Source organism: Phodopus roborovskii, unplaced genomic scaffold, assembly GCF_943737965.1.
Source record: "Phodopus roborovskii unplaced genomic scaffold, PHOROB, whole genome shotgun sequence".
Lineage (NCBI taxonomy): Eukaryota > Metazoa > Chordata > Mammalia > Rodentia > Cricetidae > Phodopus > Phodopus roborovskii.
Window position 1 is genome coordinate 12,630,667 of NW_026126636.1, and position 27,820 is coordinate 12,658,486.

Below are 27,820 nucleotides of genomic sequence, written 5' to 3' on the forward strand. Positions count from 1 at the left end.
CCTGAGCCATTTGCCAAATGTTTATAATTAACAGAAGCTTCTATGTGTTTATTTGGGACTAACTGGCTGCAGGACCAGGCAGGACACTTGCTAAACTATGTTTGTAGCAGCTTTATTCATAATGGCCAGAACCTGAAAACATCCTAGACGGCCCTCAACTAAAGAACGGATAAAGAAAATGTGGTACATTTACACAATAGACTGCTATGCAGCTGTTAAAAACAATGACATCAGGAAAGTTGAAGGCAACTGGAAGGGAACAGAAAATGTCATTCTGAATGAGGTAACCCAGACCCAAAATGATAAATATGGTATGTACTCACTTGTAAGTGGATATTAGCTGTAAAGGATAAAAATCCACAGACCCAGAGAGGCTAGGAAACAAGGAAGACCCAAAGGAGATGCATGGATCTCCCAGAGAAGGGGACATAGAAAAGATATTATGAATGGACTGGGGCCAGGTGAGATGAGAACATGAGGGACTGGGCTGGGGGTAAACGGAGGGAGACAGTACTGAAGAGATGACTGGGGAGGGGGAGGGGCATTTCAGGGTCAGGTAGAAACCTGGTACACGGGAAACTCCCAGGAATCTACAAGGATGAAGCCAACTAAGACTCCTAGCAATAGTGGACACAGCTACACAGCCTGAACTGGCCATCTCCTGAGACCTGGTGGGACTTCTAAGGGAGGGACCACAGCCCAGCAACACAATCTTTGACCTCCAGGAACCTATGGGATAGGGGGCAGCAGAGATTGCAGGAGTGGCCAACCAATGACTGGCCCAGCCTCAGACCCTTACCGCAAGAGTGAGCCCATCCCTGACCCTGCCTGGAGTGCCAGGTACCCAGAGGCTGGGTGGCCCAGAGACCTAGGACAGAATCAAACACAAGTGGAGAAAACAATGTCAACTGTTTTCTCCTGCCTAACAATATTTTGTTATACCCATAGATTGATGACTACCCCAATTGTCACCAGAGAGTCTTCATCTAGTCACTGATGGAAACAGTTGCAGAGACCCACAGCCAAGCACTGGACCAAGCTCGGGGAATCCTGCAGAAGAGAGGGGATAAGGATTGTACAAGCCAGGGGGGTGAAGGACATCACATGTGAACACAGGGAAACAACTAGCCCATCTCATAGGAGCTCACCGAGTATGAACTGAAAGCCAGGGAGCCTGCAGGGGACTGACCTAACTCTCTACATATGCGTGCCAGTTGTGTATTGGTCTACCTGTGGAGCCCCTGGTAGTGGGAGCTGAAGCTGTCCTTAATACTTTGCCTGGCTCCCGGAAACATTCCTCATACTGGGTTGCCTTGCCCAGCCTTAATACGAGGGAAGGATCTTAGCCCTACCTCAACTTGGTATGCCATGCTTTCTTGAAACCCACAGGAGGCCTGCTTCTTTCTGAACAGAAACAGGGGAGGAGTAGATTGACGGGGGTGGAGGGGGAAAGAATGGGAGGAGAGGAGGGACCAGAAACTGTGGTAGGGATGTAAAATAAAGGATTACATTTAATTAATAAAAATTTAATTAACTAATTAATTAAAGATGTTTATTTTATCTATGTTTTGTTTTGCCTTGTTTCTTGAGACAGGATATTTGTAGTAGCCCTGGCTTTTCCTGGAACTCACTTTGTAGATCAGCTGGCCTTGAACTCAAGGCTGTAAGGAGTATGTTTTTCCTCCCGCCGCTGGTCTGTCCCATCGCCGCGCCAGCCCCAATTAACACACAGAGACTCTGTACTTGATATGATGCTGTTGGCCAGGTACTAGTTTCTTATAGGCTAGCTCTGTCTTAATTATTAACCCATTTCTATGTATGTTCACGTGGTCTTACCAGCGAGAGGCGGCTGGCCGTTGTACCTTCTCCAGTCTCTCCATGCTGACTCCTCCTTACTCCTTCCTCTTTCCTCCTTGTCTCCTAGTCCCGCCTATCATACTTTCCTATTGGCCAACAGTGCTTTATTCATTAAACCAGTATGAGAAACATATTTACAGAATCGCATCTCCCATCACAAGAGATCTTCCCAGCTGTCTCCTTAGTGCTAGAAATAAAGCCACTTTGGGCTATTTTATGTAATTTTTATTATATTTCTGGTTTCTTCCTCTTAAAATTTTTAATCAGAAGAACCAAAATATATCATTTGTATCCTGGATAAAATTTCTTTTGAACTGCCCTCTTCATTTATTTATTTATTTTGGGGGTTTTTTTGGTTTGTTTTTTTTGTTTGTTTGTTTCTGTTTTTGTTTTTTGTTTTGTTTTGTTTTTTTGAGAAAGGGTTTCTCTGTGTAGCCCAGATTGTCCTCAATTCACTAAGTAGACCAGGCGGGCCTCGCACTGCGAAGATCCACCTCCGGTGTGTGCCATGATACCGAACTTGAAAAGTCCTCTTCTTCTTTTATACTTTATTTTTTTTATCATTTTTTATTGAGCTATACATTTTCCCCATCCCCTTCCATCCTCCCTTATCCCCTCTTACCCTCTCCCCTACCCACCTCCATGCTCACAATTTGCTCAGGAGATCTTATCTTTTTTCCCTTCCTAGACAGATCCTTGTATGTCTCTCTTAGGGTCCTCTTTTGAACACTCCTCTTCTAAAAAATGTGTTATAACCATTCAACAGGTAAATTTCCCCAGATAAATGTTGCCGGTCTTAAATGGGGGGGGGGAGCCATTATTTGTGAGTTACACCTATATCAGTGTTGTGAAAAGAGAAAAGTAAAAAGGCCGGAGAGATGCCTCAGCAGTTAAGAGTACTTTTTGGCTCTCCCAGACAACCCAGGTTCAGTTCCCACACCCACATGATAGTTTACAACAGTCTGTAACTCCAGTTCCAAAGGATCCCAGACCTCTCTTCTGACTTACTGGGCACCAGGCACACACATGGTGCACAGACATATATCCAAGCAGAACATCTCTACATGCTCATTTTTTAATTTAAAATATATTACTATTATCGGTTCATCAATGGATGGACATCTAGGGGTTGTTTCCATTTCCAGGCTACTGTGAATAGATCAGCAATGGACATGGGTAAACGAGTATCTCTATGGTAGGATGTAGAGTCCTTTAGGTGTTACCTTAAATTTTTGGACGCTGGCCTGGTCCCACCAGCCCTCTGGGATCTGGCTGTAGATACACAGACACTTCAGAGTGAACAGCCCCTACAGGTTGCAAGGTGTACAAAGATAATCAACGCTGATTCAGAGGACCCCAAATACATTATCAACGTGGAGCAGTTTGCCACGTTTGTAGTGGATCTCAGCGTCAGGAGGCACCTACTGACATTGAAGAAGGGATGAGCATTGGTGTGGACAGAAATGAATATCAAATTCACATTCCACCACCTTCTAAGACTGACCCTACAGTTACCATTATTGCAGGTGGAAGAAAAACCTGACGTTACATACAGTGACCTTGGTGGCTATAAGGAACAAATTGAGAAATTGAGAGTAGTTGAAACCCCTCTACTCCATCCAGAGAGATGTGTTAACCTTGGGATTGAGCCTCTGAAGAGTGTGCTTCTGTTTGGTTCCCCTGGTACAGGCAAGACACTCTGTGCTAGGGCAGTTGCTAATAGGACTGACACTTGCTTCATTGAAGTTATTGGGTCTGAGCTCGTACAGAAATACGTCGGTGAGGGAGCTCGAATGGTTCGTAAGCTTTTTTAAATGGCCAGAACAAAAACAGCCTGTCTTATTTTCTTTGATGAAATTGATGCCATTGGAGGGGCTCGGTCTGATGATGGTGCGGGGGGGGGGGCGCGACAATGACGTGCAGAGAACCATGTTGGAACTGACCAATCAGCTGGATGGTTTTGATCCTCAAGGTACCATCCAAGTTCCTGAAGGCCACTAACCGACCTGATACTTTGGATCCAGTGCTGATGAGGCCAGGGAGGTTGGATTGAGTTTGGCTTACCCTATTTAGAGGGTCGGACTCGCCATCTCTCTCCATGCTCGCTCAATGAGTGTTGAAAGATACATTAGGTTTGAACTGCTGGCCCAACTGTGTCCAAACAGCACTGGGGCGGAAATCAGAAGTGTATGTACAGAAGCCGGTATGTTTGCAATCCGAGCATGGTGAAAAATTGCTACCGAGAAGGACTTCTTGGAAGCCGTAAATAAGGTCATCAAGTCTTTGCCAAATTCAGCGCTACTCCCGGATATATGACATATAATTGATCCCCAGAGGCTTTGAGAACTCCTGGGCTTGGGTAACCTCACAAAAATAAAAGATTTAAAAATTCCTTAAAAAAAAAAGCCTCCAATAATAAATAATAACATGGAGGAAGGACTTTAGCTTAGGCATGTTCCCAACTAGGCCTTATAACTTAAATTAACCTGCTCCTATTAATCTATGTCTTTTTGTTGTTGTTGTTATTGTTTTTACCTCCCCTGCATTCTGTATATCTGACTCTGTTTTTCACTGGCATCTCCTGCCTGTCCTCTTCCCAGAGTCCTGTGTCTAACCGGGAGTCCCACCTAACCTCTCCCGCCTAGCTCTTTATTTAAACAAATCAGAATATATATGTGGAGAGAGGGAGATATGTGCTATAAGTTCTGTTCCTCTAGAAAACCCTGACGAATACATCAGGTTAAGGTGCTTGCTGACAAGCATGAGGGACTGAGTCTAATCTCTGGAACCCATGTGGAAGAAGGAGAGAACAAGCTCCCACAAGTTGACCCTGACCGCCACATGCATGCTGTGGCATACATGTTTGCACACACACACACACACACACACACACACACCACAAGATAAAAATCTCATGAACTATAGAGCTACCTCTTTCCACAGCAGGCAGAGATGAGCACGGAGATCCTGTGGTTTCCAGACATAAGAATGAAAGGACTAGCTACAGGAAAACAAGCAGCCATTAGAGCAGAGGTCTTCACGAGCCACAAACCGGAACCATTGGAAAGAGCCACAGTTAATGAAAAGACAGAGGAGAGGACGTAAGACAGTACAAAAGTGCTCACTAAGGCAAGGATGCTTTGGGTGGCTCTGGACTCTGGAGAGGATCTAAGGGAGTAGCTGGTGCTGCGGATGTGTTGGACCTGGTGCTTGTGCCTGTACAGGATAAAGATCATCGAGCCACTGAACCACATCATGAGCCCCAAACACAACACATCATAAAATGACCACAGGATGAGATGTAGCGGATACAAGATTCTGGTACTAACCACCCCACAGTATTCGAAATTCCTTTTCTCCGTGTCATACTGTTGGCTGGTGACACTCATTGGAACAATGACATATAGCAGCATGTTTACCATCCAACACAAGGCCAAGATGTTGGAGGTCCCCATGCACTCAGAAACTTGGCGTTTCACTTCATTCCATCTGGACGTCATGGGGCTGATGGTGACGGCCTGGAAGACACTCAAGAAGCAGGTGCTACCAATGCACATGCCCCTGGCCACTCTGTGGACATAGAAGACAAGTTTGCATCCTGTATCACTGAGGAAATGCTTCATCCCCAAAGCAGCCATCGTCTGTGGTACTCCTTTAGTGAGTATAACCAAGAAATTGGCCAAAGTCAGGTGCTGGACAATCAAATATGTGGACCTGCCCACACCTCTCCTGAAATAATGGAAACTGTAATGGCAGAAGACAAAGCAGTTCCCCAGAGACCCAACTATGGTCTGATGTAGGAAGATCATCCCTACTGCCAAGTCCCTGGAGTGACTGGCAGTCCCATTCAGAGACATGATCCTGCATGAAGACATGATGTCTGTGTGATGTGAAACAATGGAATCCACTACTGCCCACTCAACACTGTGTCCCACTCAGACATTCCCTGCGATGTGTCATTGGTACTACCCGTAGTGCTACAGTTATTACCTCGTGGCTATGTGCAGGCATGCAGGAGCATCCCCACATTGTGTGCCAATCACTCAGAAGGCAGCCATCAAGAGTGAGACCTCTCCTTCCACCACGGATTCCAGGGGTGGAACTCGGCCAGTGCTTTTACATGCTGAGCCACTCTGTCGTTGCTCAGACATTCCTTATTAAATCCATGTTTTCTTTCTCTAAGACTTTAGACATAAAAAGAAAATCGCACGAGTAATGAGTGCACCGGTATTTTATGAAGTCAATACATGTGAGAGTCTATTGCTGTTTTACGTGTAAATTCTACAACAGTTCTAGCAAGTCAACCCTCAGCGGTTCTCACTCTGCAAGTGAGGAGAATTAGGCACAGGAAAGCTGAACAGTATTTCCAAAGTCACCTCCATACAAGTGAGATGGCTCACCTGGTGGCAGTGTCACACGCCTTTGATCCCAGCACTCAGGAGGCAGAGGAAGGTGGGTCTCTGAGTTTGAGACCAGCCTGGTCTACAGAGCAAGACCCGGCACAACCAGAGCGACACAGAGAGACCCTGCATCAAAAGATTTTTTTTTTTTAAGTGAGATCAGTGGGTAAAGGCACTTGCTACTAAGCCTGACAACCTGAATGCCATCCCAAGGTCCCACACAGTGGAAAGAGAGAATTGCCTGCTGCCTTCCACATCTGTGCTGTGGAAACACACACATACACAAAATATGCATACACAACAAATAAATTGTGTTTTCAAGGCAGAACAAGACAATTGCACATATGAACTTACAATGTTGGTGAGAACAGGCACAAATATCTGTGCAAACTCAAGCCAGACCAAATCCCAGCATGGGGGGGGGGGGCAGGGATGGCCACAAAATCCCACCTCTAGCTCAGGAGCCATTTGGAACTAGTAGCTACTGTGAGAAGAAGAAACATCTTTCTTTAAGGGTATGGCCCCTGCTAGGTCCACCATACTCCAGTGGATGGCCATACACATAAAAGTATAATGGCAGCAGTAATAGGACTCCGTGGGTTAGAGAAAAAAAAAATACGAAGACAAAAAAATCGGGTGAGAATAAAATGAGAGGAGATGGGGGATGAATACAACCAAAATACATTATACCTCATCCTCAAAGAACTAACTTTCTCAAAAGAAAGAACATGGCCCGTGTCTGCTGAGACTCTAAGGAGGTGCTGCCCCATTGAATCCTCATCACCATGACTTTTAAGTATCAGATACTCCTGTGGATCACATCCCTCTGTGGATGTGAAGATGTGGATAAATTAATGCCTTGACTTATGGAGACAAAAGAACTCACAATTCTGTCTGGTTCTCAGATCCATACTGGACTGGATCAATCTGTGTAGATGTGGTTGGCCTTGGACTCTTAATCGTGAGTCCTGGGATTAAAGCATGAACATCTACCTCACTGGCAGGAACAGAATCATCCAGCTAAGAACTATGGACAGAAACTTCTGGAACCCTGAGATAATATAGATCTTTCTCCCCTTAAATTGTTTATATTGGTTATTTTTAAATTGCAAACTTTAATATTTATAAGTGATCTTCCTAAACACATGAGGTTCACTAAGAAGGGGACCCCACACTCTGCTGCTGTGAGGAATGGTATTGCCACGTGACAGCACAGATCTGGCTGGTAGGGCTGTTTCCAGCTCTTTTTTCTAAAGAGTTCTAATGCTGGCCAGTGGGAAACTATAAATGTCTTCTCTTACACATAGCTTGACTGGCCATAGACATAGATGGAATGATGAAAAGGCTATTAAAATTTTTCTATAGTTCTGCAAACTCCAAAATGATTTCTAAGGTTAATATCTCCTCATACAGAATTTTCCAGATTAAAACCCTCAAGGCTATTAGAAAGTAATAGCTTCTGGATGGGACTTAAAGTAAAACCTGAAGGTAACAGTGGCTGCCAAGCGTGGTGTTTTTCTGTACCATCCCCTGCACAAAGCACTATCCTCTTCCTCCTCCTCCTATCTTAAAACTGATAAAAATGGCCCAAAGACTTGTTTCTAAATTTTTGGTTTGGTATATCCAAAATAAATGAGTTCTCTACTGAAAAGAAAAAAAGAAAAGAAAAGAAAAAAAGAAAGATCGAGTTTTCTATCTATAACAGTACGGAGCCCCCAGTGAAATGCCCACCCACCAAGCAGAGATCTACAAATCATGAGCAGAAGGTAAACTGTTACATAGGAGAAGCTAACTAACCCAGGGCTACACAGAAAATTAGCAGTTTTATGATGGAAATATTTCAATGTCAAAATCAGGAAATACATTGAGACAAGGCCCCTAACGTGAGAAGGAAACCTGTTCCTTGAGCAAATTTCAACCGTACCAACCGTACCGGTGTGAACACTGAGTCTGCACACCAGTGTGAACACTGGAAAACGTCACCAAGTAAGGGCTGAGAGTAGAGTTTAGTGAGTCGGGTGCCCACCTGGCATCAGTAACTCCTGGTCCACTCCGCAGTACAGAAGAAACTGCTCAGGGTGGTGTAGGGCGCTACATGGTGGCACATCCCATTTTCCCCAGCCTTTGGGAATGGGAGTGGGAGGATCAGAAGTTCAAGGTCATCTTCAGCAAGATAGAGTCAGAGGGTAGCCCAGAATATGTGAAACTCTGTCTCAAAGAAAATACAAAAAACAGGAAAATAGAAATCACCCTATAATGCAGTTAGGAAAACTGTTGAATTTCTCCAATGTAAAAAATCTGGCCAGGCAGTGGTGGTGCACATCTTTAATCCCAGCACTCGGAAGGCAGAGGCAGGTGAATCTCCATGAGTTCAAGGCCAGTCTGGTCTACAAAGCAAGTTCCAGGACAGACAAGAGAAACCCTGTCTCTAAAAGCTGAGGAAAAGAGAAGAAGAGGAGGAGGAGAAGAAGAAGAAATTTAAAAAGCACTAGGTATATAACTTTGGCTTTTCACAAAGTCCTCAAACAACTCAGTCATTATTTTCCTTTTCCTGTGTGGCCCAGCGTTTTCTCAGTTTCCAGATCAGAAGAATCCCTTTAATTCTGATAAAAATCACTTGTCCTCTTTCCTGACTCACTTCCTTGCTTGCAAACTGTAAAACGCTCCCCTGACTTCTTCCTGCAGGCAGGATAGTGATCCTGGAGAAAGCCCCAGGGGTGGTTTGTGGAAGGAGGCAGCCAGGTCTGAGAAGTGAGGGAGTGACCCTGTGTCCTCACCTCCCCCTGGGATAGCAATTACCTCACCTGTGATAACAATCACTGGGCACACTCAGGGAGTCAAAGTAATTCTTGGAAAAACTTGGGCACAGTTACTCATTTCCAGAGTGATCATGTGTTTCTAGACAGTTGAAAATGTTTGGGAGAGGCTCTTCATTCCCGAGAGCTTAGGAGGTAGATGCTGCACTCTCTGCAGTTTGAGATATGATGAATGTGCACAGAACACACCCTGGATCCTGGGTTCCAAGGCATATACTTCTGTGTACCCTAAATCAGTGTTAATTGTCAGATTCTTGAGCCAGTCCACGATTTAATTATGAACAGAGAAATAAGATCACACAAAAGACTCGGAATGTATGTTCAAAGAACTTAACACCAGGGCTGGGGGAGGCGGTGACTGAGCAAATGCAAAACACGCCCTGCAAGCTTGAGAGCAAGCATTTGGATTCCCAGAACCCAAATAAAAACTGGGCATGGTGCAGACCGCCTGAAACAGAGTACAAGGTGATCCTACATTCAAAACAGCTGGACAAAGCAGCCTTACAGACTACAGCCAGGATTTCTGAATCTTCTTCGAATCCCCCATGACAGCGCCCCTTACCAGCAGGAAGTAGTTTGGAAAGAACAACGCCCAAATTCCCAAATATTGTGTATAAATGTTGTTTTCATTTAAATGGACTTGGTTATATAAAATAAAATAAAATAAAATAAAATAAAATAAAAACTGGGCATGGTGGCCACTTATAATCCCGGTAGTTAGCAGGCAGAAACAGGGTCCAGGGACACCGGGTGACTAACTAACTGGAATAGGAAGGCTCCAGGTGCAATGAGAGACCCTGCCTCAATAAATAAATTGGAGAACAAGCACACCTTAGGTCAACTTTGGGCTTTCCCAAGTATGTGAACACACATGCAAACACACCCATGCACACACACACACACAGAGAGAGAGAGAGAGAGAGAGCACATACAAATAAAGCTTAGACTTCAAGAGCTAGAAAGTTAAATATTAATATGCAGGCAGGAAGGGATTGTTTTAACTCAGTACAAATGAGCACGCAGATGAAGTTGGAATACACTGCAATGTGATTGGGAGCAGCACCAACCACTGTAGTGAAGGAGACAGCATATTAGTTACTTTTGTTTCACAGCTCTGACAAAAGCAACTTAACAGCTGAGCTTTCCGTGTTGGCTCACAGTTTGAAGACACTGCCCATCACAGTGGGAAAAGTCCCAGCAGCAGGACACTAATGTGCTACACTCAGGAGGTGGAGAGGGGTGGATGAACGATCGCAGTCCAAGATTCCAGTCTGGGAGATGATGCCACCCGCATGCAGTGGCGATTTGTTTTTCCTCCTCATTTAAGTTTTCCTACCTCACAGACAAGCAGACATGGGCTTCCATGGCGGTTCTAAATCCCAAAAAGTTGACAGTGAAGGTGGTGTGGGAACTCAAAGAGTCGTAGAAGAGATAGAATTTCAGAGTCTCGTTGCACATAAAAAATAATCTAACCCGTGTAGCAAAACTGAAAGATAATTGATAAGCAAGTGTCACTTACATTTTTGGTTGTGAGCCTAGCCTTTAACGGCTGAGCCATCTCTCCAGCCCGCAAGTGTCACTTAAATAATTCAACATATAAGGTAGTCAGTACTCCAAGTAGTGTTTAAGACCTCTATATAATCATGATATGAGAGTAAAGTGTCTGGTGCACAAAAGGACTTTGCAAACATATCCCCCATGGAGGGATAACTGCCTTATTCTAGAGATAGGAGAGAAGCCCTAATCCCTACTTCACAGGACCTGTCAGATCTACATGACCCCAACTGGATGGCATTCCCCTACATATTGTATTGTGGTGGGGGGTTGGGAGGGGAGGGTGTTTAGAGTGCATGGGAGAGGGTAGAGAGGGCAAAAGGGAGGGAAGGAGGGAGGGAGGGCTTGGGGGGAGGGAGGGAGGGAGGGAGGGAGAGGGAACTGGGATCAACATGTAAAAAAAAAAAAAAAACAAAAAAAAACGCTTTGACTCCAAAATTTAAGTTGAAGAACAAGTTACTGGGGAAAAGTATTTCTATTTTTGTTTCCACAGAAAATGAAAAGATGTGGATTCCTTCCAGACTAATGTGGTTTGATCACACCAGACCGCCTGAAACAGAGTACAAGCTGATCCTACATTCCAAACAGCTGGACAAAACAGCCCTACAGACTACAGCTAGGATATCTGAATCTTCTTCGAATCCCCCAAGACAGCGCCCCTTACCAGCAGGAAGTAGTTTGGAAAGAACGACGCCCAAATTCCCAAATATTGTGTATAAATGTTTGTTTTCATTTAATTGGACTTTGTTATATAAAATTAAATAAAAAATACTCTATATGCAAAAAAAAAAAAAAAAAAAAAAAAAAGAGAGTAAAGTGTTGCCTGGTTTCAGCCATATAGAACTTTTTTTGAGTTTTTAAGAAAGAGTTTCTCTGTGTTTGCCCCATCTGTCCTGGAACTCGCTCTGTAGACAAGGCTGACCTAGAACTCACAGAGATCACCTGCCTCTGCTTCCCAAGTGCTAGGATTAAAGGTGTGCAACACCACTTCCCAGCAGCATGTAAAGCATTTTTAATTTATTTATGTATTTTATGTGCATTGGTGATTTGCCTGCATGTATGTCTGTAGAAAGGGTGTTGGGTCCCCTGGGAATGTAAACAGGCTTTCACTGCCTTGTGGATGCTGGGAATTGAACCTGGGTCCTCTGGAAGTGCAGCCAGTGCTCTCAACTGCTGAGTTATCGCTCCAGCCACGTATAACACATTTTGTTGTTGTTGTTTTTAAAGACAGGGTTTCTCTGCGGCTTTGGAGGCTGTCCTGGAATTAGCTCTTGTAGACCAGGCTGGTCTTGAACTCACAGAGATCTGCCTGCCTCTGCCTCCCAAGTGCTGGGATTAAAAGTGTGCTCTGCTCCACCAACGCCCAGCCATATAACACATTTTTAAAGGCTTATATTTAATAAAGAAATTTTTTGTATTTGCTTTGTTCTGGGGTAGGTTTTTTGTTTTGTTTTGTTGTTTTTGGTTGTGTGTGTGTGTGTGTGTGTGGTTTGGAGTGCCTTTTTGTTTTATTTTACTGATAAAATTATTTAAGTGTTAATGATACTGTGTGGTGTGTGTGTGTGGCATATATGCCTGTGTGTGTGTGTGTGTGTGTATCTGTATGTGTGTGCACATACAGAGGTCAGAGGAGGTCAGGTGCCCTGCTATGTCTCTGTCTACTTCATCGCCTTGAGACAGGTTCTCTCACTGAACCTGGAGCTAGCCTCAAAAGCACCAAGCTCTTAGGATTCTTCCTGCCTTTTCTACCTGTTTCCATCTCCCAGCAGGTGGGTTACAGGTGCACACAACCACGTCCAGCTTTTTATGTAGGTGCTGGAGATCTGAGGTCAGGTCCTCCCGGTCACACAGCAGGTACCCATACCCGAGTAGCCATCTCTCCGGCATGCTAGAAGTGTTTCTCCCATACCTCCAGGACTGTAGTGATGTGTGAGAAATGGGTCCCTGAGATGCTTCGTTCCATTCAGGAATGGATCAAACTGGGTGTGCTCTACACTTACAGTCAGTGGCGATGTGACCGACTGTAAGGAAACGGCTGTCATCCACAGATTGTGTTTCTTCCCTGGAAGTCAGGGACGAAACCTAATAGATCATGGCAAGTTGAAGGCTGAACTTTCCACAACATGTTTTAGAATTTTGTAAAAATCACTAGATAACCCTCCCATGATGAAACTGAATAGTGGCTAAAACATGTGTCGAAGTATTTATAAAGACAAAAACAGTAACAGTGTTTATTAATGTAAAGAAAAGCATTGACAAGACAAAAATAGGGATAGGGCTGAAAAGATGGCTCAGTGGTTAGGATCTGAATTCTGTTCCCTGCACTCACATCACACAACTCTCAGTCACCTGTAACTACAACTCCAGAGGAATCCAACGCCTCTTCTGACTTCTACAGGTACCAGCATACTTGTGGCCCTCACGTGCGTGCGCGCACGCATGCGCGCGCGCACACACACACACACACACACACACACTAATAATAATAATAATAAAATAAAAAATAAATCTTTAAAAAATACATAAGAGCCAGATGTGATGGCATGTGCCTTTAATCCCAGCACCTGAGAGGCAGAGATCTACATAGTAAGTTCCAGAACAGCCAGGCTATAGAAAGAGAACCTGTCTCAAAAAATTAATATATAAGATGAAAGTAGTTACCTTTAAAATATACATATATGAGAAAAAACTGAAAAAAATTTAAGTCTAAGAAGGGAAGTCTAAACTAGGGAAGAGGAGCAGTCGGTAGATGGCCAACTCTCCCTCTGGCTCTGAGGCTGACTTCTGAGAGCCCTTACTCAGTGCGGTGTGAATCCCACAGTAATGGAAAGTCTGCCTAGTGGGAGCCATGACTAAATCAAGGAGAGGACGAAGGATTCTTCCTCCCAGTGGACATGAACGGGCTTGTCAGCCATGGTGCCAATGACTTTGTTTACTCAACATCCTTCGGATGCAGCCAGCTGAAAATATCTCTGTTCCAGATGTCCCATGGGTCTCAGGCGACTTTATTAAGCTACAAGTTCAAAGTGTCAAAGGTGTGTACTTTCCCGAGTTGCGCTCCATCAGAAAGGAAACTTCAGACTCTTAGAAGTCATTACAACTCCTGTGCACCGGTGAGAATTATCGCAGCCCTCGGAACAAGTGGAGCACTTAGCAGGGTCACAGAGAACACTCTCGCCGTTACACAGGAGGCCACTGCTCTCCCAGTGCGCTTTCAAACCCTCCATGTTCCACAGAGGACATAACGCCATGATGTGGGTTTTACTCTGATCTACGAAACAGGGACCAGTCGAAGTTGTAACACACATTGTGGGCTTGAAGCTTTATTGTAAAGTTGTTTGCCGCAATAAGAAGGTAGAGGTTGCTCTAATATTGGTGTTGTTGAATATTGCTACTGAATGTATGCTGCAATCCTAAAAATAATAGTCTATGCAAGTATACTCAATTCAAGTTCTTTAGCAGAAGTTTGCCAATAACTCAGAAACCCTAAAATGTGCACCGCCAACATCAATGTGTCCCTGCCTTTCCCCCTGGCTCAAACCTGTCCAGCAGTTCACAATGACTCTCTAGGTTTAATGCCTATATCTGTTTCAATTATAAAACCATAGAATTTGGAGGCCAATGAGTTAGCTTGCCACTTGCCAAGCCTGACCACCTGGGTTTAATTCCCAGGCCTCGCATGGTAGAAGGAAAGGATTCAACTCCAAGCTCTCCTCTGACTTCCACATGCGCACTACAGCATACGCTCCACCCCCAAGTCCCAACAGACTCATAAAACAAATAACTGTGATATTTCATACTTGGGTATTATGTAGTTGATTTTATCCACAGTCTCAACTGTAATGAGATAGTCCTTCTGTGGCACTGACCACGCCCATTGGGGTGGAGCCATGGGCGGAAGTGACCTGTAGAAGGAGTTCGGAGAGCCCAGAAAAGCTCTCTTGCTGGCGGACTCGGACAGGAGAGCATCGGGTTGTATTTCCTGGTGTTCATCTGTCTAGGTTGTAAGTTATTTCTCCCTGAATAAACAGCTATTCGGCCTATTTGTTTATCCTGATCCTTATTTAACCGCCATACCCATTATTCTCTATTCACCTCCCTACCCCACTCCTCCATCTCCATCTTCTCTGAACTTAATTCATTTAGGGGCTGTAAAGATGGCTCAGTGGTTAAGAGCACCAGGTCTCACAAAGGACCTGTGTTGGATTCTCAGCACCCACACAGCAATTCACAACCACCCATAACTACAGTTCCGGGGTAAACATTATACACAGACATGTGCGAAAACAAGACACTCATATACACAAAAAACTGAATATTAAAAATATTTAATTATGAGCAGGGCAGTGGTGGCACACACCTTTAATCCCAGCACTTGGGAGGCAGAGGCAGGTGGATCTCTGTGAGTTCAAGGCCAGCCTGGTCTACAGAGCTAGTTCCAGGACAGGCTCTGAAGCTACACAGAGAAACCCTATCTCAAAAAAACCAAGAAATTAATTATTTCATCTAAAGGCTAGAGACATAGCTCAGCAGTTAAGTGTACACATTGCTCTGTTGTTTTTTATTAAATATAGCGGCTGCACCTTAAGCAGCTGCCGTCCCAACTGGCAACTGCAACTCTGCAGTTAGCAGCAGCAGTTCAGCTGCAGCCAGGTGGGAATTCTGTTCCCTTCAAGCACTGGCTCTATCAGGGCTGCTAAAGGAAACGATCTTAATCTTTATCCTTCTATAGAACTCAGGATTCAAAGGTCAGGTGAAATCCTGCCAGCTCAGAGAGGATTAATAGCAAGTAGCTAGCCTTGTCTTCATGCTGGCATCTCCAGAGAAAAAGGGCCGTCCTTCTGCTCTACCATTTCCTATCCGCTAGTAGCTGACTCAAACTCCTGACCCCAGGTTAATTTTATTGAATCAAACAATTGTAACATGTCTTTGCATCATTAACAAAGAGAGCGGAAACAAAAGTAACACACATTACATCATTAAAATAATATTCCACAGCCGCATGCTAGTGGCCCACACCTTCAATCCCAGCACTCGGGAGGCAGAGGCTGGAGGATCTCTGTGAGTTCGAGGCCAGCCTGGTCTACAGAGTGAGTTCCATGACAGCCAGGACTGTTGCACAGAGAAAAAACTGTCTCAAAAGACTGGTAATATTAATAATAATAATAACTCACACCTTTGCTTTACCAGTGGACATACACATGTTGGCTCAGGGGATCCTGTGCCCTCTTCTGGCCCCCAGAGACATTGCATGCATATGGTTCACTTAAGTACATGCAAGCAAAACACCCATACACATAAAATAGAAATAAATCTCTTTTTAATAATCCCTCACCTAATTTTCTCTTTCTTTTTTCCTATATTCTACCCGAGAGATCAAATATCATCCTTGTCTTGCTGATCCTGGCTTAACTTCCCTTAATATGACGATGTTACATTCCACCCACACTCTTGACAAAGACATAGTGCTGTTCTTGGTGGATGAATAATGGGGTACATTGTGCTGCCATGCAACCTATTTGAAGTCAGTTCTCCGTGACTGCACACATTCCGTAGTTTGCGGATTGTGGATACCGCAGTGAGAAGAGGATAAGCACAAATCCTCTGCTGCAGACCCACTTTAATTTTTTGATGTTCAATTTTTGTAGTTCTTTATGTATACCAGATACTAATCCCCCCTCCCTGTCTGAAATACAACTGGTAACTATTTCCCTGTATTCTGCAGGCAGTGTGTTCACTCTGTTGACTTCAGTTATTGGGTTTGTAGCCACTGAGTCATCTTGAGGGCCCCCTGCATGTAGTTGCAACTTTTATTACTGTAATCTCTTGCTACGAAAAAATATTGAAGTGGGGGTAGTTAGGCTTTCTAAAACCACAGAGCTTTGAAATTGTATGATACAGACCAAAACAAAATGTGGTAAACATAAATGCTATGCAACCGGGCAGTGGTGGCACACAACTTTAATCCCAGCACTTGGCAGGCAGAGCCAGGTGGATGGATCTCTTCGAGTTCGAGACCAGGCTGGTCTATAAGAGCTAGTTCCAGAACAGGCTTCAAAGCTACACAGAGAAGTCCTGTCTCAAAAAAAAAAAAAAAAAAAAAAAAAAAAAAAAAAAACATAAATGCTATGCTTTTATTTTATTTGTTTTATTCAGTTCCCTGTCTCAACATAAATATTTTTTAGGTCTGCTATCTTTTAAACAGTAAATAAAAGCCCAGCAGTGGTGGCACACACCTTTAACCCCAGCACTCAGTAGGTGGAGGCAGATGGATCTCTGTGAGTTCGAAGCCAGCCTGATCTACAGAGTGAGTTCCAGGACAGCCAGAGCTACACAGAAAAACCTTGTCTGGGAAAACACAAAAACCAGACAAACAAATATTAAATGTATGCTTAATGGCCAAAGAGTTGAAGTCAATGCCTCATGTGGCATTGTTGGGAAGGAGTGAAATATTTTATAGGTTTTAGCCTAGTGGAAGTTATCCTCAGTTATATAGTGACTCCAAAGACAGGATGGGCTGCATGAGACCCTATCTCAACAAAGCAAAACAAAATCCATTGACAATTAGCAGTTGTTGAGGAGAGGCTTCATTTTCTTCAGTGTGATAGCATTAGTAAGTTGTCCTTGCTCCAGAAAGCCACTTTCCACCAATGCCTGGAAGGATGACTCAGTAGGCTGAGTAGCAGCTTGTAAATGCTGAGCATCTGTCCAGCACCCATTAATTTTTTAAACTGAAAGTTTCAAGAAGTTTTCTCACACTCAAGCTCCAATTTTGTAGGACTGAGGATATGGCTCAATGGTAAAGGGGCTGCCTGACATTCACGAGGCCTTCAGTTCTTATCCCCAGTAACACAAACAAAATTCTAATTTTATATTAGACATTTGTATTACCATCATAATTACCACTGTTGTATTGGCTGTTATAGAGGACCCGAGATGGGTTCCCAGAACCCACTATGTAGCACAGTTCACAACTGTCTATAATTCCAGCTCCAAAGCTCTCATGCTTCTGGCCTCCACCACACTGGTACACATGCATGGGCATGAGCACATGCGTGTGCACGCGTGTGCACACACACACACACACCTTTTCAAAAAGAAACCCTTATTAAGCTCAGTGGGACACACACATGAGAAGACGTGACAGACGGGGTAGACTTCTTAAGAAGGGCTCCAGGAGAGGAGGAAAAGGATGGAAAACAGAAATGAGGGTGAAAATGACTGACATATATTATTTATTTAATTGTTTTGTTTTGTTTTTGAACAGTCTACTGTGTAGCCCTGGATACCCTGAAACTTGCTATGCTGGCCTTGAATTCACAGGGATTTGCCTACCTCTGGCTCCTGAGTGCTTGCATTAAAGCCATGTGCCACCATACAAGGCCTGAAATTTATTACATAAACACATTCATCTGTCAAACAGTAAGAATTTTTAAACCATGAGAATAAAATAAAAACTGAAAAGACACTTAACTATTGCTTCTCCGAGCATCACCGGTTTAAAACTTTGGTGTTTGTCTCTCGACGGGCCTTCCAGGCCCTCCACAGCAAGCAAGCTGATCTCACAGGTTCTTAGGAAGGACTGGAGGGAGAAGGCAGACTTGTGAGAGGTGGCAGGTGTTCGTACGTGGATCAGCCATCAGGCTGGACATTCCCAGAATCTAAAAGCAACAGCTCAAAGTTCTGGGGCTCTGGAAAATCAGCACCAAGGGACATAGGGAGGGGAAGCAGGTGGCAAGAAACTTCAGGGAGTGTTGCAGCCACAAATAGGAGCTAAATAATTTTATGCCATAAAATACGTAGATTGAATTGAAGAAGTAAAAGGGAATAAAGCCAGCCACCAAGAGCAGGATGCTGTGAGTGGCCCTCATCTCCGGGGAGGTCCTGGAGGTGAGGCTGAGGCTGCAACTTCGAACATGCTGGACCCTCTGGTGGTGTCTGTACAGGAGACACACCATGTGCGTGCTAGCTACTACCATAAGTGTCATCAACAGGGCACCCGGAATGGATAACGGGATGGCACACAATCCAGACACGGCAGCCAAATACTGGCAAGCGATGCCATTCCCCATTGAGGAATCACTGCTGTTATCCCAGGAGACTTTTATCTCAATGGGAGAGATGGTGCTGATAGCCAGATTGAAAGTCCAGCAGAAGAGGCAGGAGCAGCCAACATGCCTAGAGACCCAACACCTGAGCCCTGTCCACACCCCACGCCTGGGGCTGACTGTGACCGCCTGAAAGCAGCTCAACAAGCTGGTGGTGCACAGCGAAAGTTCTCGAGATACCCTATGGAAGTAAAAGAAGACTTGACACCCAGAACCTTCCAGGGCACTCCCCAGCCCCACATCATCCATCATTTGCTGTGCCCCCTTGGAGAGAAGAACAAAGGAATTGGCCATGGCTAAGTTTGACAGAATGAGGTCTGTAGGCTTTGGTCTGCGCCCTGTGAGGAGGATAGGGCTATGCGTGAAGAGCAGGTAAGTGTTTGCCAGAAGGCCTGTGCCCACCTGCAGCAGGAACATAACCTTTAGGACCATATCATCAACAGTCATTCGCACCATGTTTATGGAGGCCTGTAGTCAGGGAGAGCCAGGTTATGTCCTGGAAGAAAAAAAAAAAATTGATAGTCTTGTGCTTGGGTTACAGCCGCCCAGTGAATCCAGGGGCTTTATCACTTTATGTATGTAGGCAGGTGTCACGTGTGTATATACACATATGCATGGATGCCTCACAAGACTGCGAAGGCCATCTTACGTGTCTTTCTCTGTTGTATCCACCTTTTTGTTTAAGACAGGGTTTCTGATGCTGGCTGATGATGGCATACACTTTTAATCTCAGCACTGGGGAGGCAGAGGCAAGTGGATCTCTGTGAGTTTGAGGACAGCCTGATCTATAGAGTGTGTTCCAGGACAACCAGCACCAAAAGTAAATAAATAAATAAATAAATAAATAAATAAAGCCAAGGTCACCCACTGAGCCCACTGCCTGACAGCACAAGTGTTGAAATGTATTAGCCTTGCTTTCAAGCTGGTAGGACAGAAGAGGCGCCTGCCTGGGCCTGGGGATACCCACCTGTAATCCCAGCATGCGGGAAACAACAATAATAAGACTGCCATGCATCTGAGGGCAGCTTGGACTGAACAATGAGTTCTAAGTTAGTCTAGGATATGTCAAGTATTTGCTTTCTTTTTTTGAATAGATTTTCATTAGAATTTTAATCAGATAATAACCTCTGATGATGATGATTATATTATTACACAGCATATCTATTCTGTTCTACAAATAAGAATATGTTACTGTAATAACAAACAAAAACACAAGCCCCATGTGTTTTTCATTATTTTGTGATGTTGAGATGAAACACTGCATGATTGGCACTGTACCACAGAGCTAACCCCAGATTCCCCCACAGTCTTACCTCCAAATGTATATGATGGCTGCGCACAGACACCGTCCACGGTCTGTTCATAGACTTTCATGGGCAGATAATGAAGGCTTTGATGGGAACAGGGATGCCCCCAGTGTTACAGGATCCTAAAGGGGGAGTCATTTCTTCCAGAATATTGCAAGACTTCCCGGAACTACGGGACTTCCCACAGGACTACATGCCACAACAGGCACACAGCAGTGCCTGACCCGTTTCTCAAATCTTGTCTCATTCTCAGGATGGAGGATGCATCCTCTCCACACACCGAGGATGCAGAACAGAGTCTCCCATGGTACCCCGTGAATGGAGGTGCTAAGTGGCTCCTTCTCAACTCCCACGTGCCACTCCAGAGCCTTCAGCTCCACAAGGCAGCAACAGGACCTAAATACAAACGAGCAAGTAGAAAGAGTCCTGAAAAATGTGGAAATGCCCAAAGTAAACATCAGGGAGAATCCTCACCACAGCCTCTGCTTTCTGTCACCGTGTTGATTTAAGAACAGCCAGCCGGGTACAAAACCTACTCCCAAGTCTAACAACTAAGTTGGATCCCAAGAACGTTCTCCATATGCTGGAAGGAAAAGGACCAAAATCCACAAGTTGTCCTCTGACCTCCATGTCACATACGCACACACAATTATATACACTAAATAAATAAAAACTATTTTTCTTTTCAGTTTCTTTTGAGGCAGGCTCTCACTATATAACCTTGGCTGATCTGGAACGCAGTGTGTGGACCAAGCTAGCCTCTAACTCACAGAGATCCAGATTCCTGCCTCTGCCTCCCAAGGGCTGGGATTTAAGTCATGTGCCGCCACATCTGGCTAGTAAACAGTCATTTAAAATAATGATCATCGACAGACGCTAGATGTGATATTACATACCTGTAGTCCCAGCACTCTGTAAGGACCAGCCTAGTCTACATAGCAAGTGTCAAGCCAGTCAGGGCTGCATGGTGAAACTCTGTCTCAAAAAGAAAAGACATAGATCCATACATCCACACATTTATTGTTTAGATATACATTTAATTTTTGATATTTTTTTAAATAAAATTTAAAACCTGGCCCTTCAAAGAAAAGACATACAAAAGAGCATGTGGAAAGAGAAGATGAACTCATGGTATTGAAGCTGGGCGGTGGTGGCGCACACTTTTAATGCCAGCACTCAGGAGACAGAGGCAGGAGGATCTCCGAGTTAGAGGCCAGCCTGGTCTACAGAGTGAGTTTCAGGACAGCCAGTCAAGGATACACAGAGAAACCCTGTCTCTGGGGGGGGGGGGCAGGAGGGAGATGATAGAGAAGGGAGGGAGAGGGAGGAAAGAAAGGGAGGTGAGAGAGAGAGACGCTGTTATAAGTTAGACACTTCATTATCTATCCAGAATACTGAAAAACAGAAACATCCCTGTTGAGGACAGGCTGTGGCGGGAGGCTGCCCTTTCTTCACCAAGATGACAGATCTGAGACTTGGGGAAGGGTTTGTGTTTCAGAATCATAGCCACTCACATACACCCTTGTCGCGGTCTCTGTAGTGGCCCTGCAATCTGTCATAACCGGTCTTTGTGGGGCTTCAGTCGGATCCACCTGATTTGCCCAGCTCGTACCTGAGAAGGGGAGTGTGGTTTGAGGAACGGCGGGTAAAGACACTAAGAAAAAGACAGAGACACAGGATAGAGTCAGAAGGGCAACCAGTGAATACTGAATGCTCCAAGTTTATTCTTCACCTTTCTTAAATGCCCCAGCCAAAAAGGGGCACATGGCAAAAGACTTCTTTATCATGAACAAGGAAGAAACAGACTTTCTTCCCCAATTCTCCAAACATTCGGCAACCACGCATTAGACTCAATCTTTCATTATCCAGCCTTGAGGGTCAGGCGTAACCACACCCCAGACCACCAAGGCCAATACCAAACACCCTTCTGTAGCCATGCCTTAGACCTTTAGGTCTTATGACTTCTAAGGACAGTTTTGAACTCTCTGACCTTTAGCCAAGATGAACCGGAGCCATGACACACCCTGTCAGAATCACAGAAACATGCAAATTATCCGAGGATAAGCCATCCCTCAAGCTTCAATCCCACCACCCTCTTCCCATCCTCACTGGTCCTCACTGATCTAATCGGTGGTCTCGGCAGCATTGTTATTACAGCCCCAGGCAGAGCTGACAAAGCCCCGCTCTAAGTAGTATGTCTGCTCCTATTTGGGACCCTGCCTGTGGACTTGAGCCCCAGGAATCCTCCCAGGCTCACCCTCATAGCTGTGACCACAAGCAGGGCAGCCAGATCTGGAGTGCACAGCAGCTGTCTGTGGCCATTGATATGGAAACCGAACTCCCAAGTAACCCCAGGTGGCTGTCACTGTGTGCCCTGCAAACACAGTGACACTGTCTATCAGGGGAATCTAGGGCATTTGCAGATGGTGCCAGGTGCAAGGATCCAGTAGTAGTTGGCGGTGATTAATTAAGAGACCTTATGAATGGTAGAAAATAAAAAAAACTTCTGGACTCCCTGGAGCTACACGCCAGAGTGAGGGGCAGTAATGTGCTAGGTGAGTTGGGGCACTCTGTGACATTGTCCCCAAAGTAAGTCTTCTACCGTGGACCTGTCTCTCAGTAAGCTCCCAGTCACCCATAGGTTGTCTCAGAGAATTACCACAAATGGCCAGCAGGAAGAGGTGGTATCTTCTCCCTGCAGCCTGGCTTTCCACGTACACGCCTTCCTGGAGGACTTCTCTCCAGAACACTGTTGGACTTTGAAACACTGTCTGGCTTCCCATCAGGAGTGAGAGGCAGCTTAGACCACCTCCACCCACCCTTACTGTCCCCTGAGGCTCCTTCTCAATTGTACTTTGTATTTCCGATGGATACACCTCTCTGAATTTGAAGCATCTAATCTGGAAGTGTCTACTCAAAGAAGGCAGGGACCCTGTGTCAGCCCCCGAGCTTATATTCGAAGACCCTGTAGTTTTAAGTTTCCTTGGAAGATGCAAACAAAGGTCTCCTGACTCCCACCCCCAAATACACACCAATGACAGACCAAAGTTGTAAGCCCTTCAAGGCACAGAGGCCAGGCCCTCCTCTGAGGACCTACACTGCCAGGTTCCACCCACAGAACACTCTAACTGTCCTAACAACTGGACCCAGCCCCCTGCCCTAAAGAGTAAAAGCCCACACTCTGGACTTGAAATCCCACCCATCTTCACCCTGAAAAATTCCACACACGCGCACCCCAAGTAACTCTATATACACCCTGCCTTCTGTTCAGTTCTCTGCTGTTTCTCACCTGAGCAGAGGCAGCCACCCTCCTGGTTTTTTCCCCCTCCCAATAAATCTTGTGTGAGGTTTGTTGTGAGGTGTGACTTCGTGGTACTCCTTGGCTCCTGACTGCCAGGAAGACTTTCCATCTGAACTGCAACACTTACAAAAGTACAATCCCACCCAAGTCCAGTTTGGGCTGGCTTCCTTACAGAGTACAGGCGAAGGTTCTGTGCACCACCACGGCCTGGTGGAAAGGGTTTATTTGGTTTAGACAGTGTAGTCCATCAACAAATGAAGTCAGAACAGGAACTCGAACAGGGCAGGATCCTGGAGGCAGAAGCTGATGCAGAGGCCATGGAGGCATGCTTGCACCTCGTGCTTTGCTCAGCCAGCTGTCTTTAAGGACTCAGGACCACCAGTCCAGAGATGGCCCCACCCACAATACGTTGTGCCCTCTCACATCAATCGCTAATTAAGAAAATTCTCTACAAGCTTTCCTACAGCTGCATTTTACAGAGGCATCTTCTCAATTGTATCAAGTTGACATGAAACTAGCCAACACATCAGGTGACACACGTCTTTAATCCCAGCACTTTGGAGGCAGGGGCAGGTGGATCTCTGTGAGTCTGAGGTCAGCCTGGTCTACAAGAGCTAGTTCTAGGATAGCTAGGGCTACACAGAGAAACCCTGTCTCAAAAAAAAAAAAAAAAAAAAAAGATATCATAGGATAACCCTAGTCCTGTTTCTACCCTGACATATTTCCTTCTTCAGACGCAGTAACTCTGAGTATGGTCCAACTCCGGGACTGAGGCTTTTTGGCTGTGCATTTCCCATTTCAGAGGCTTGGATTTCCTCGGGCCAGACTGCCCTTTGAAAATGGCTCTCAGCTTCATTCTGTGGCCTCCAGTTCCAGCCCCACAGAATCTCCTGAGCTGTGCCTCACTGTGAAAATGCCAGCTCTTCTCCATCAGTTCTGAGCTTACACATCACAGTCTTGGCCACCTCGAGATGCTACTGTTCTTTTGCTGTGAAGAGACAGTATGACTCAGGCAACTTTAGAAGAAAGAGTTTATTGGAAGCTTACCGTTTCAAAGGGTTACTCTATCACCATGATAATGGGGAGAAGTAGGCAGGCAGCCATCATGCTGGAGCCGTGCTGAGAGCTCACATATCGAGACAACCCAATTAAACTCATGGTTCACCAAACTGAACTTCCTACTTGGATCTATAGTGGGTTTCCACTGCATTGTGTATGTGTACATTTCTGTTACTACGTCTTTCTTTTTAAGATTTATTTATTATGTGTACAATGTTCTGCCTGCACCAGATCTCATCACAGATGGGTGTGAGCCACCATGTGGTTGCCAGGAACTGGACTCAGGACCTCTGGAAGAGCAGCCAGTGCTCTTAATCTCTGAGTTATCTCTCCAGCCCATTACTATGTCTTATACTCCAAGATGCTAAGTTTCTTTCTTTCTTTTATTTTTTTTAGGGGGGGTGGGTGTTGTTTTGAGACAAGGTTTCTCTGTATCTTGTAGCTTTGGAGCCTGTCCTGGAACTTGCTCTACAGTCCAGATTGGCCTCAAACTCATAGAGACCTGACTGCCTCTGCTTCCTGAGTGTTGGAATTAAAGGCTGTGTGTCGCCATCATCTGGATTTATTATTATTATTATTATTATTATTATTATTAAGAAAGAAATAAAGAAGAAGTGCATTTGTTCATGAATGTAAATACCCATGTAGGCCAGAAGAGGCTATTGCATCCTCTAGAGCTAGGGTTACACTTTGTTATGGGAGTGGCCTGACCTGGGTGCTGGGAACTGAACTTGGGTCTCTCTCTCTCTCTCTCTCTCTCTCTCTCTCTCTCTCTCTCTCTCTGAGACAGGGCCTCACTATGTAGTCCTTCCTGGCATGGGACTTACTAATTTAGACCTTACTGGCCTCAAATCATAGAGATATGCCTGCTTGTGCCTAGCCTGGCCTAGGACTCTCTGTGTGAATTAGCCTATCCTGGAACTCATAATGATCCACCTGCCTCTGTCTCTCCAGTGCTCAGATCTAAGCCCCTTTTGCCACTACTTTTGGCCAAAACTGCATTTAAAAAAAAAAAAGATTTATTTGTGATTATCTTTGTGACTTTTTTTTTTTTTTTTTTTTTTTTTTTTTTTTTTTTGAGACAGAGTTTCTCTGTGTAGCTTTGGAGCCTATCCTGGAACTTGCTTTATAGACCAGGCTGACCTCAAATTCAGAAATCCTCCTGCCTCTGCCTCCTGAGTGCTGGTATTAAAGGTGTACAGAGGATCTCCATGAATTCGAGGCCAGCGTGGTCTACAGATCAAATTCCAGGACAGGCTCCAAATGTACAGAGAAACCCTATCTAAATAAATAAATAAAGTAAAAAAGTAATTATTGCTCTTGTAAAGGACCTAGGTTTAATTTCTAGCACTCACATGAAGGTTCACAACTATCCATAACTGAGTTCCGGGGATCAAATACCTTCTTACCTCTGATGGTCTCTTATGACCTCCTAAGGCACCAGGTACTCAAGGTTACACATAAACTCACATACACATTAAATAAAATAAATTTGTCTAAAAAAAAATTGGGACCAGGAGGCAGAGGCAGGCGAATCTCTGTGAGTTCAAGGCCAGCCTGGCCTACAGAGCTAGTTCAAGGACAAGCTCCAAAGCTACACAGAGAAACCCTGTCTCGAAAAACCAAACCAAACCAAACAAACAATTGGGACCATAAATACTGTTAAAAAGAAAGAAAACAGGGCAGAACTCACAGCTGCTTTTCTCAGGAGGCGGTTTGTTGTATTGGTCATCAGGCTTTCCATCCAAAGGCTAGAGCCCCCAGTACTGTAGGGATGAAGCTTTTAATCATTTCGTCTCCTGTATATGCCTACCTGCATTTTAATTGGATGCTTTATGCTAGGCAGTAATGGCTGGAATGAGAATAGAGGGCAAGGGGGGGAGGGGGAAGATATAGGAAAGATGTGGTTAGTTTGCATGTCCACAGGAGGGCGCTGACCAGCCCATGTACATGAGGAACACTAACCAGGCCACAATGCTGTTTTGTAGTTTTCTTCATCTTAACCCTTGGGAGACTCTTTCTCCCAGTACCACAAGAGGGCAATGTGTGATGTCCTAAGGTTAAAGACTCCGATTATGTCAACAACATAGCACGTGGCATGTCTGCTAAGAAAAGACACAAACAAGGACTGAGTGGAGCCAGCTTAAGAAAGAGGCTACCTGGGCTGCAAACAGTAAGGCCCTATGAGTAGGGTTTACCCAGGACCGCTGAAGCTCAGATCAGCCCAACACAGTGTGCTGGACACGATGCTACAAGACTTATTCTTTTTCTTGTTAGGGTACAGCCTCACTCTGCTTCAGCGCCCCAGTACTGTCCCAACAACACAGAGATAAAAGCAAAAGGATCAGGTATTCAAAGTCATCAGCTATACTGGGAGGCCTACCTAGGCTACTTGAGACACTACCAAAACCAAAAGACCAGGCACAGCGGCCTTGGCACAAGCCTTTAATCCCATCTCTGGGGAGGCAAGGGCAGGGGGATCTTTTAATATGAGGCCACTCTGTTTATAGAGAGTTCCAGGTCAGCACAGTGAGGTCCCACCCCGTCTAAAATAAATACATATAAATTAAAACCATGACTCTCAAAAATATACATCAAAAATGCATGTGCCTCAAGAAAACCAGAAAGGTGGTTCCACGAAGATGTAAACAATGACTCTGAAATAACACAAAAGGTTGGATGTAGACACCCAGAGTTATTTAGCTACCTTCCAGGTGATGGATGCACTGGCAGAACTCATTTGCAACCCATCAGTTTCTTGCAAGTCAGTCTCTACAAGAATTGTGTGTGGACTTCAATCACAGGTAAGAATGAAAAAAAAAAAAAAGCTACATTTAAATAGCCATGTGTGGGGCTGGAGAGATGGCTATTAAAGGATAGGCTCACAACCAAAACTATAGTCAGGTGTCCTATAATGAGTTTGGTAACCTATGAGAAGAAATTGGAGAGCTCCCAGTCATCTTTCTGTTGTATCGTCAAATATTCTATGAATGTTCTTTTAAAATGTCTCCCGCGACAACCAACTCTTTCTCTTATTGTTGCCATCTTTCTCTCGGTCTTCGAAACCTAACGGTTACTGTATCTCTAATTTCCGTCTTTCTCCCTGCTTACCTTTGTATTCGAATCGGTCGCTAGAATCTCGATGTCTTGCCTTCCTAATCCCAACCCCTTCCTGTTTGTCTTTTCTGGCTAAATTTTCTGACATGCCTCAGGTCCTAATTCTCTGACTCTAATGAATGAAACTCCTCCTTTCATTGAGACCTGTATCCCTGTGTGAGTTCACTTATATTCACTGTCTCTCCTCGCAGTCCCCGCCCTCGCCACCTTCGGCTTCTCCTCCTCTTGCTCCCAACTGTGTGCGGGTATCTCTGCCTCCCTAATTCCTGCCTTCATAACTATCTCTTAAGTTATTTAGCGT

The 27,820-nt window shown here is 44.8% G+C and overlaps 1 protein-coding gene and 1 pseudogene across 1 annotated transcript; one reads left to right on the plus strand and one right to left on the minus strand.

The window, feature by feature from the left end:
* The first annotated feature begins 772 nt into the window (after positions 1-772).
* Positions 773-4,184, plus strand: LOC127238450 (26S proteasome regulatory subunit 7-like; annotated as a pseudogene).
* A 14,104-nt stretch (positions 4,185-18,288) lies between these two features.
* Positions 18,289-19,191, minus strand: LOC127238422 (vomeronasal type-1 receptor 1). Its single transcript, XM_051207034.1, has one exon. It carries the CDS (start codon positions 19,189-19,191, stop codon positions 18,289-18,291), a length of 903 nt encoding a protein of 300 aa, XP_051062991.1.
* Between the last annotated feature and the right edge of the window lie 8,629 nt (positions 19,192-27,820).

Coding starts and splice junctions, on each gene's coding strand:
- LOC127238422 (XM_051207034.1), bottom strand. CDS start 19,191: ATGGTGCGAATGACTGTTGATGATATGGTCCTAAAGGTTATGTTCCTG.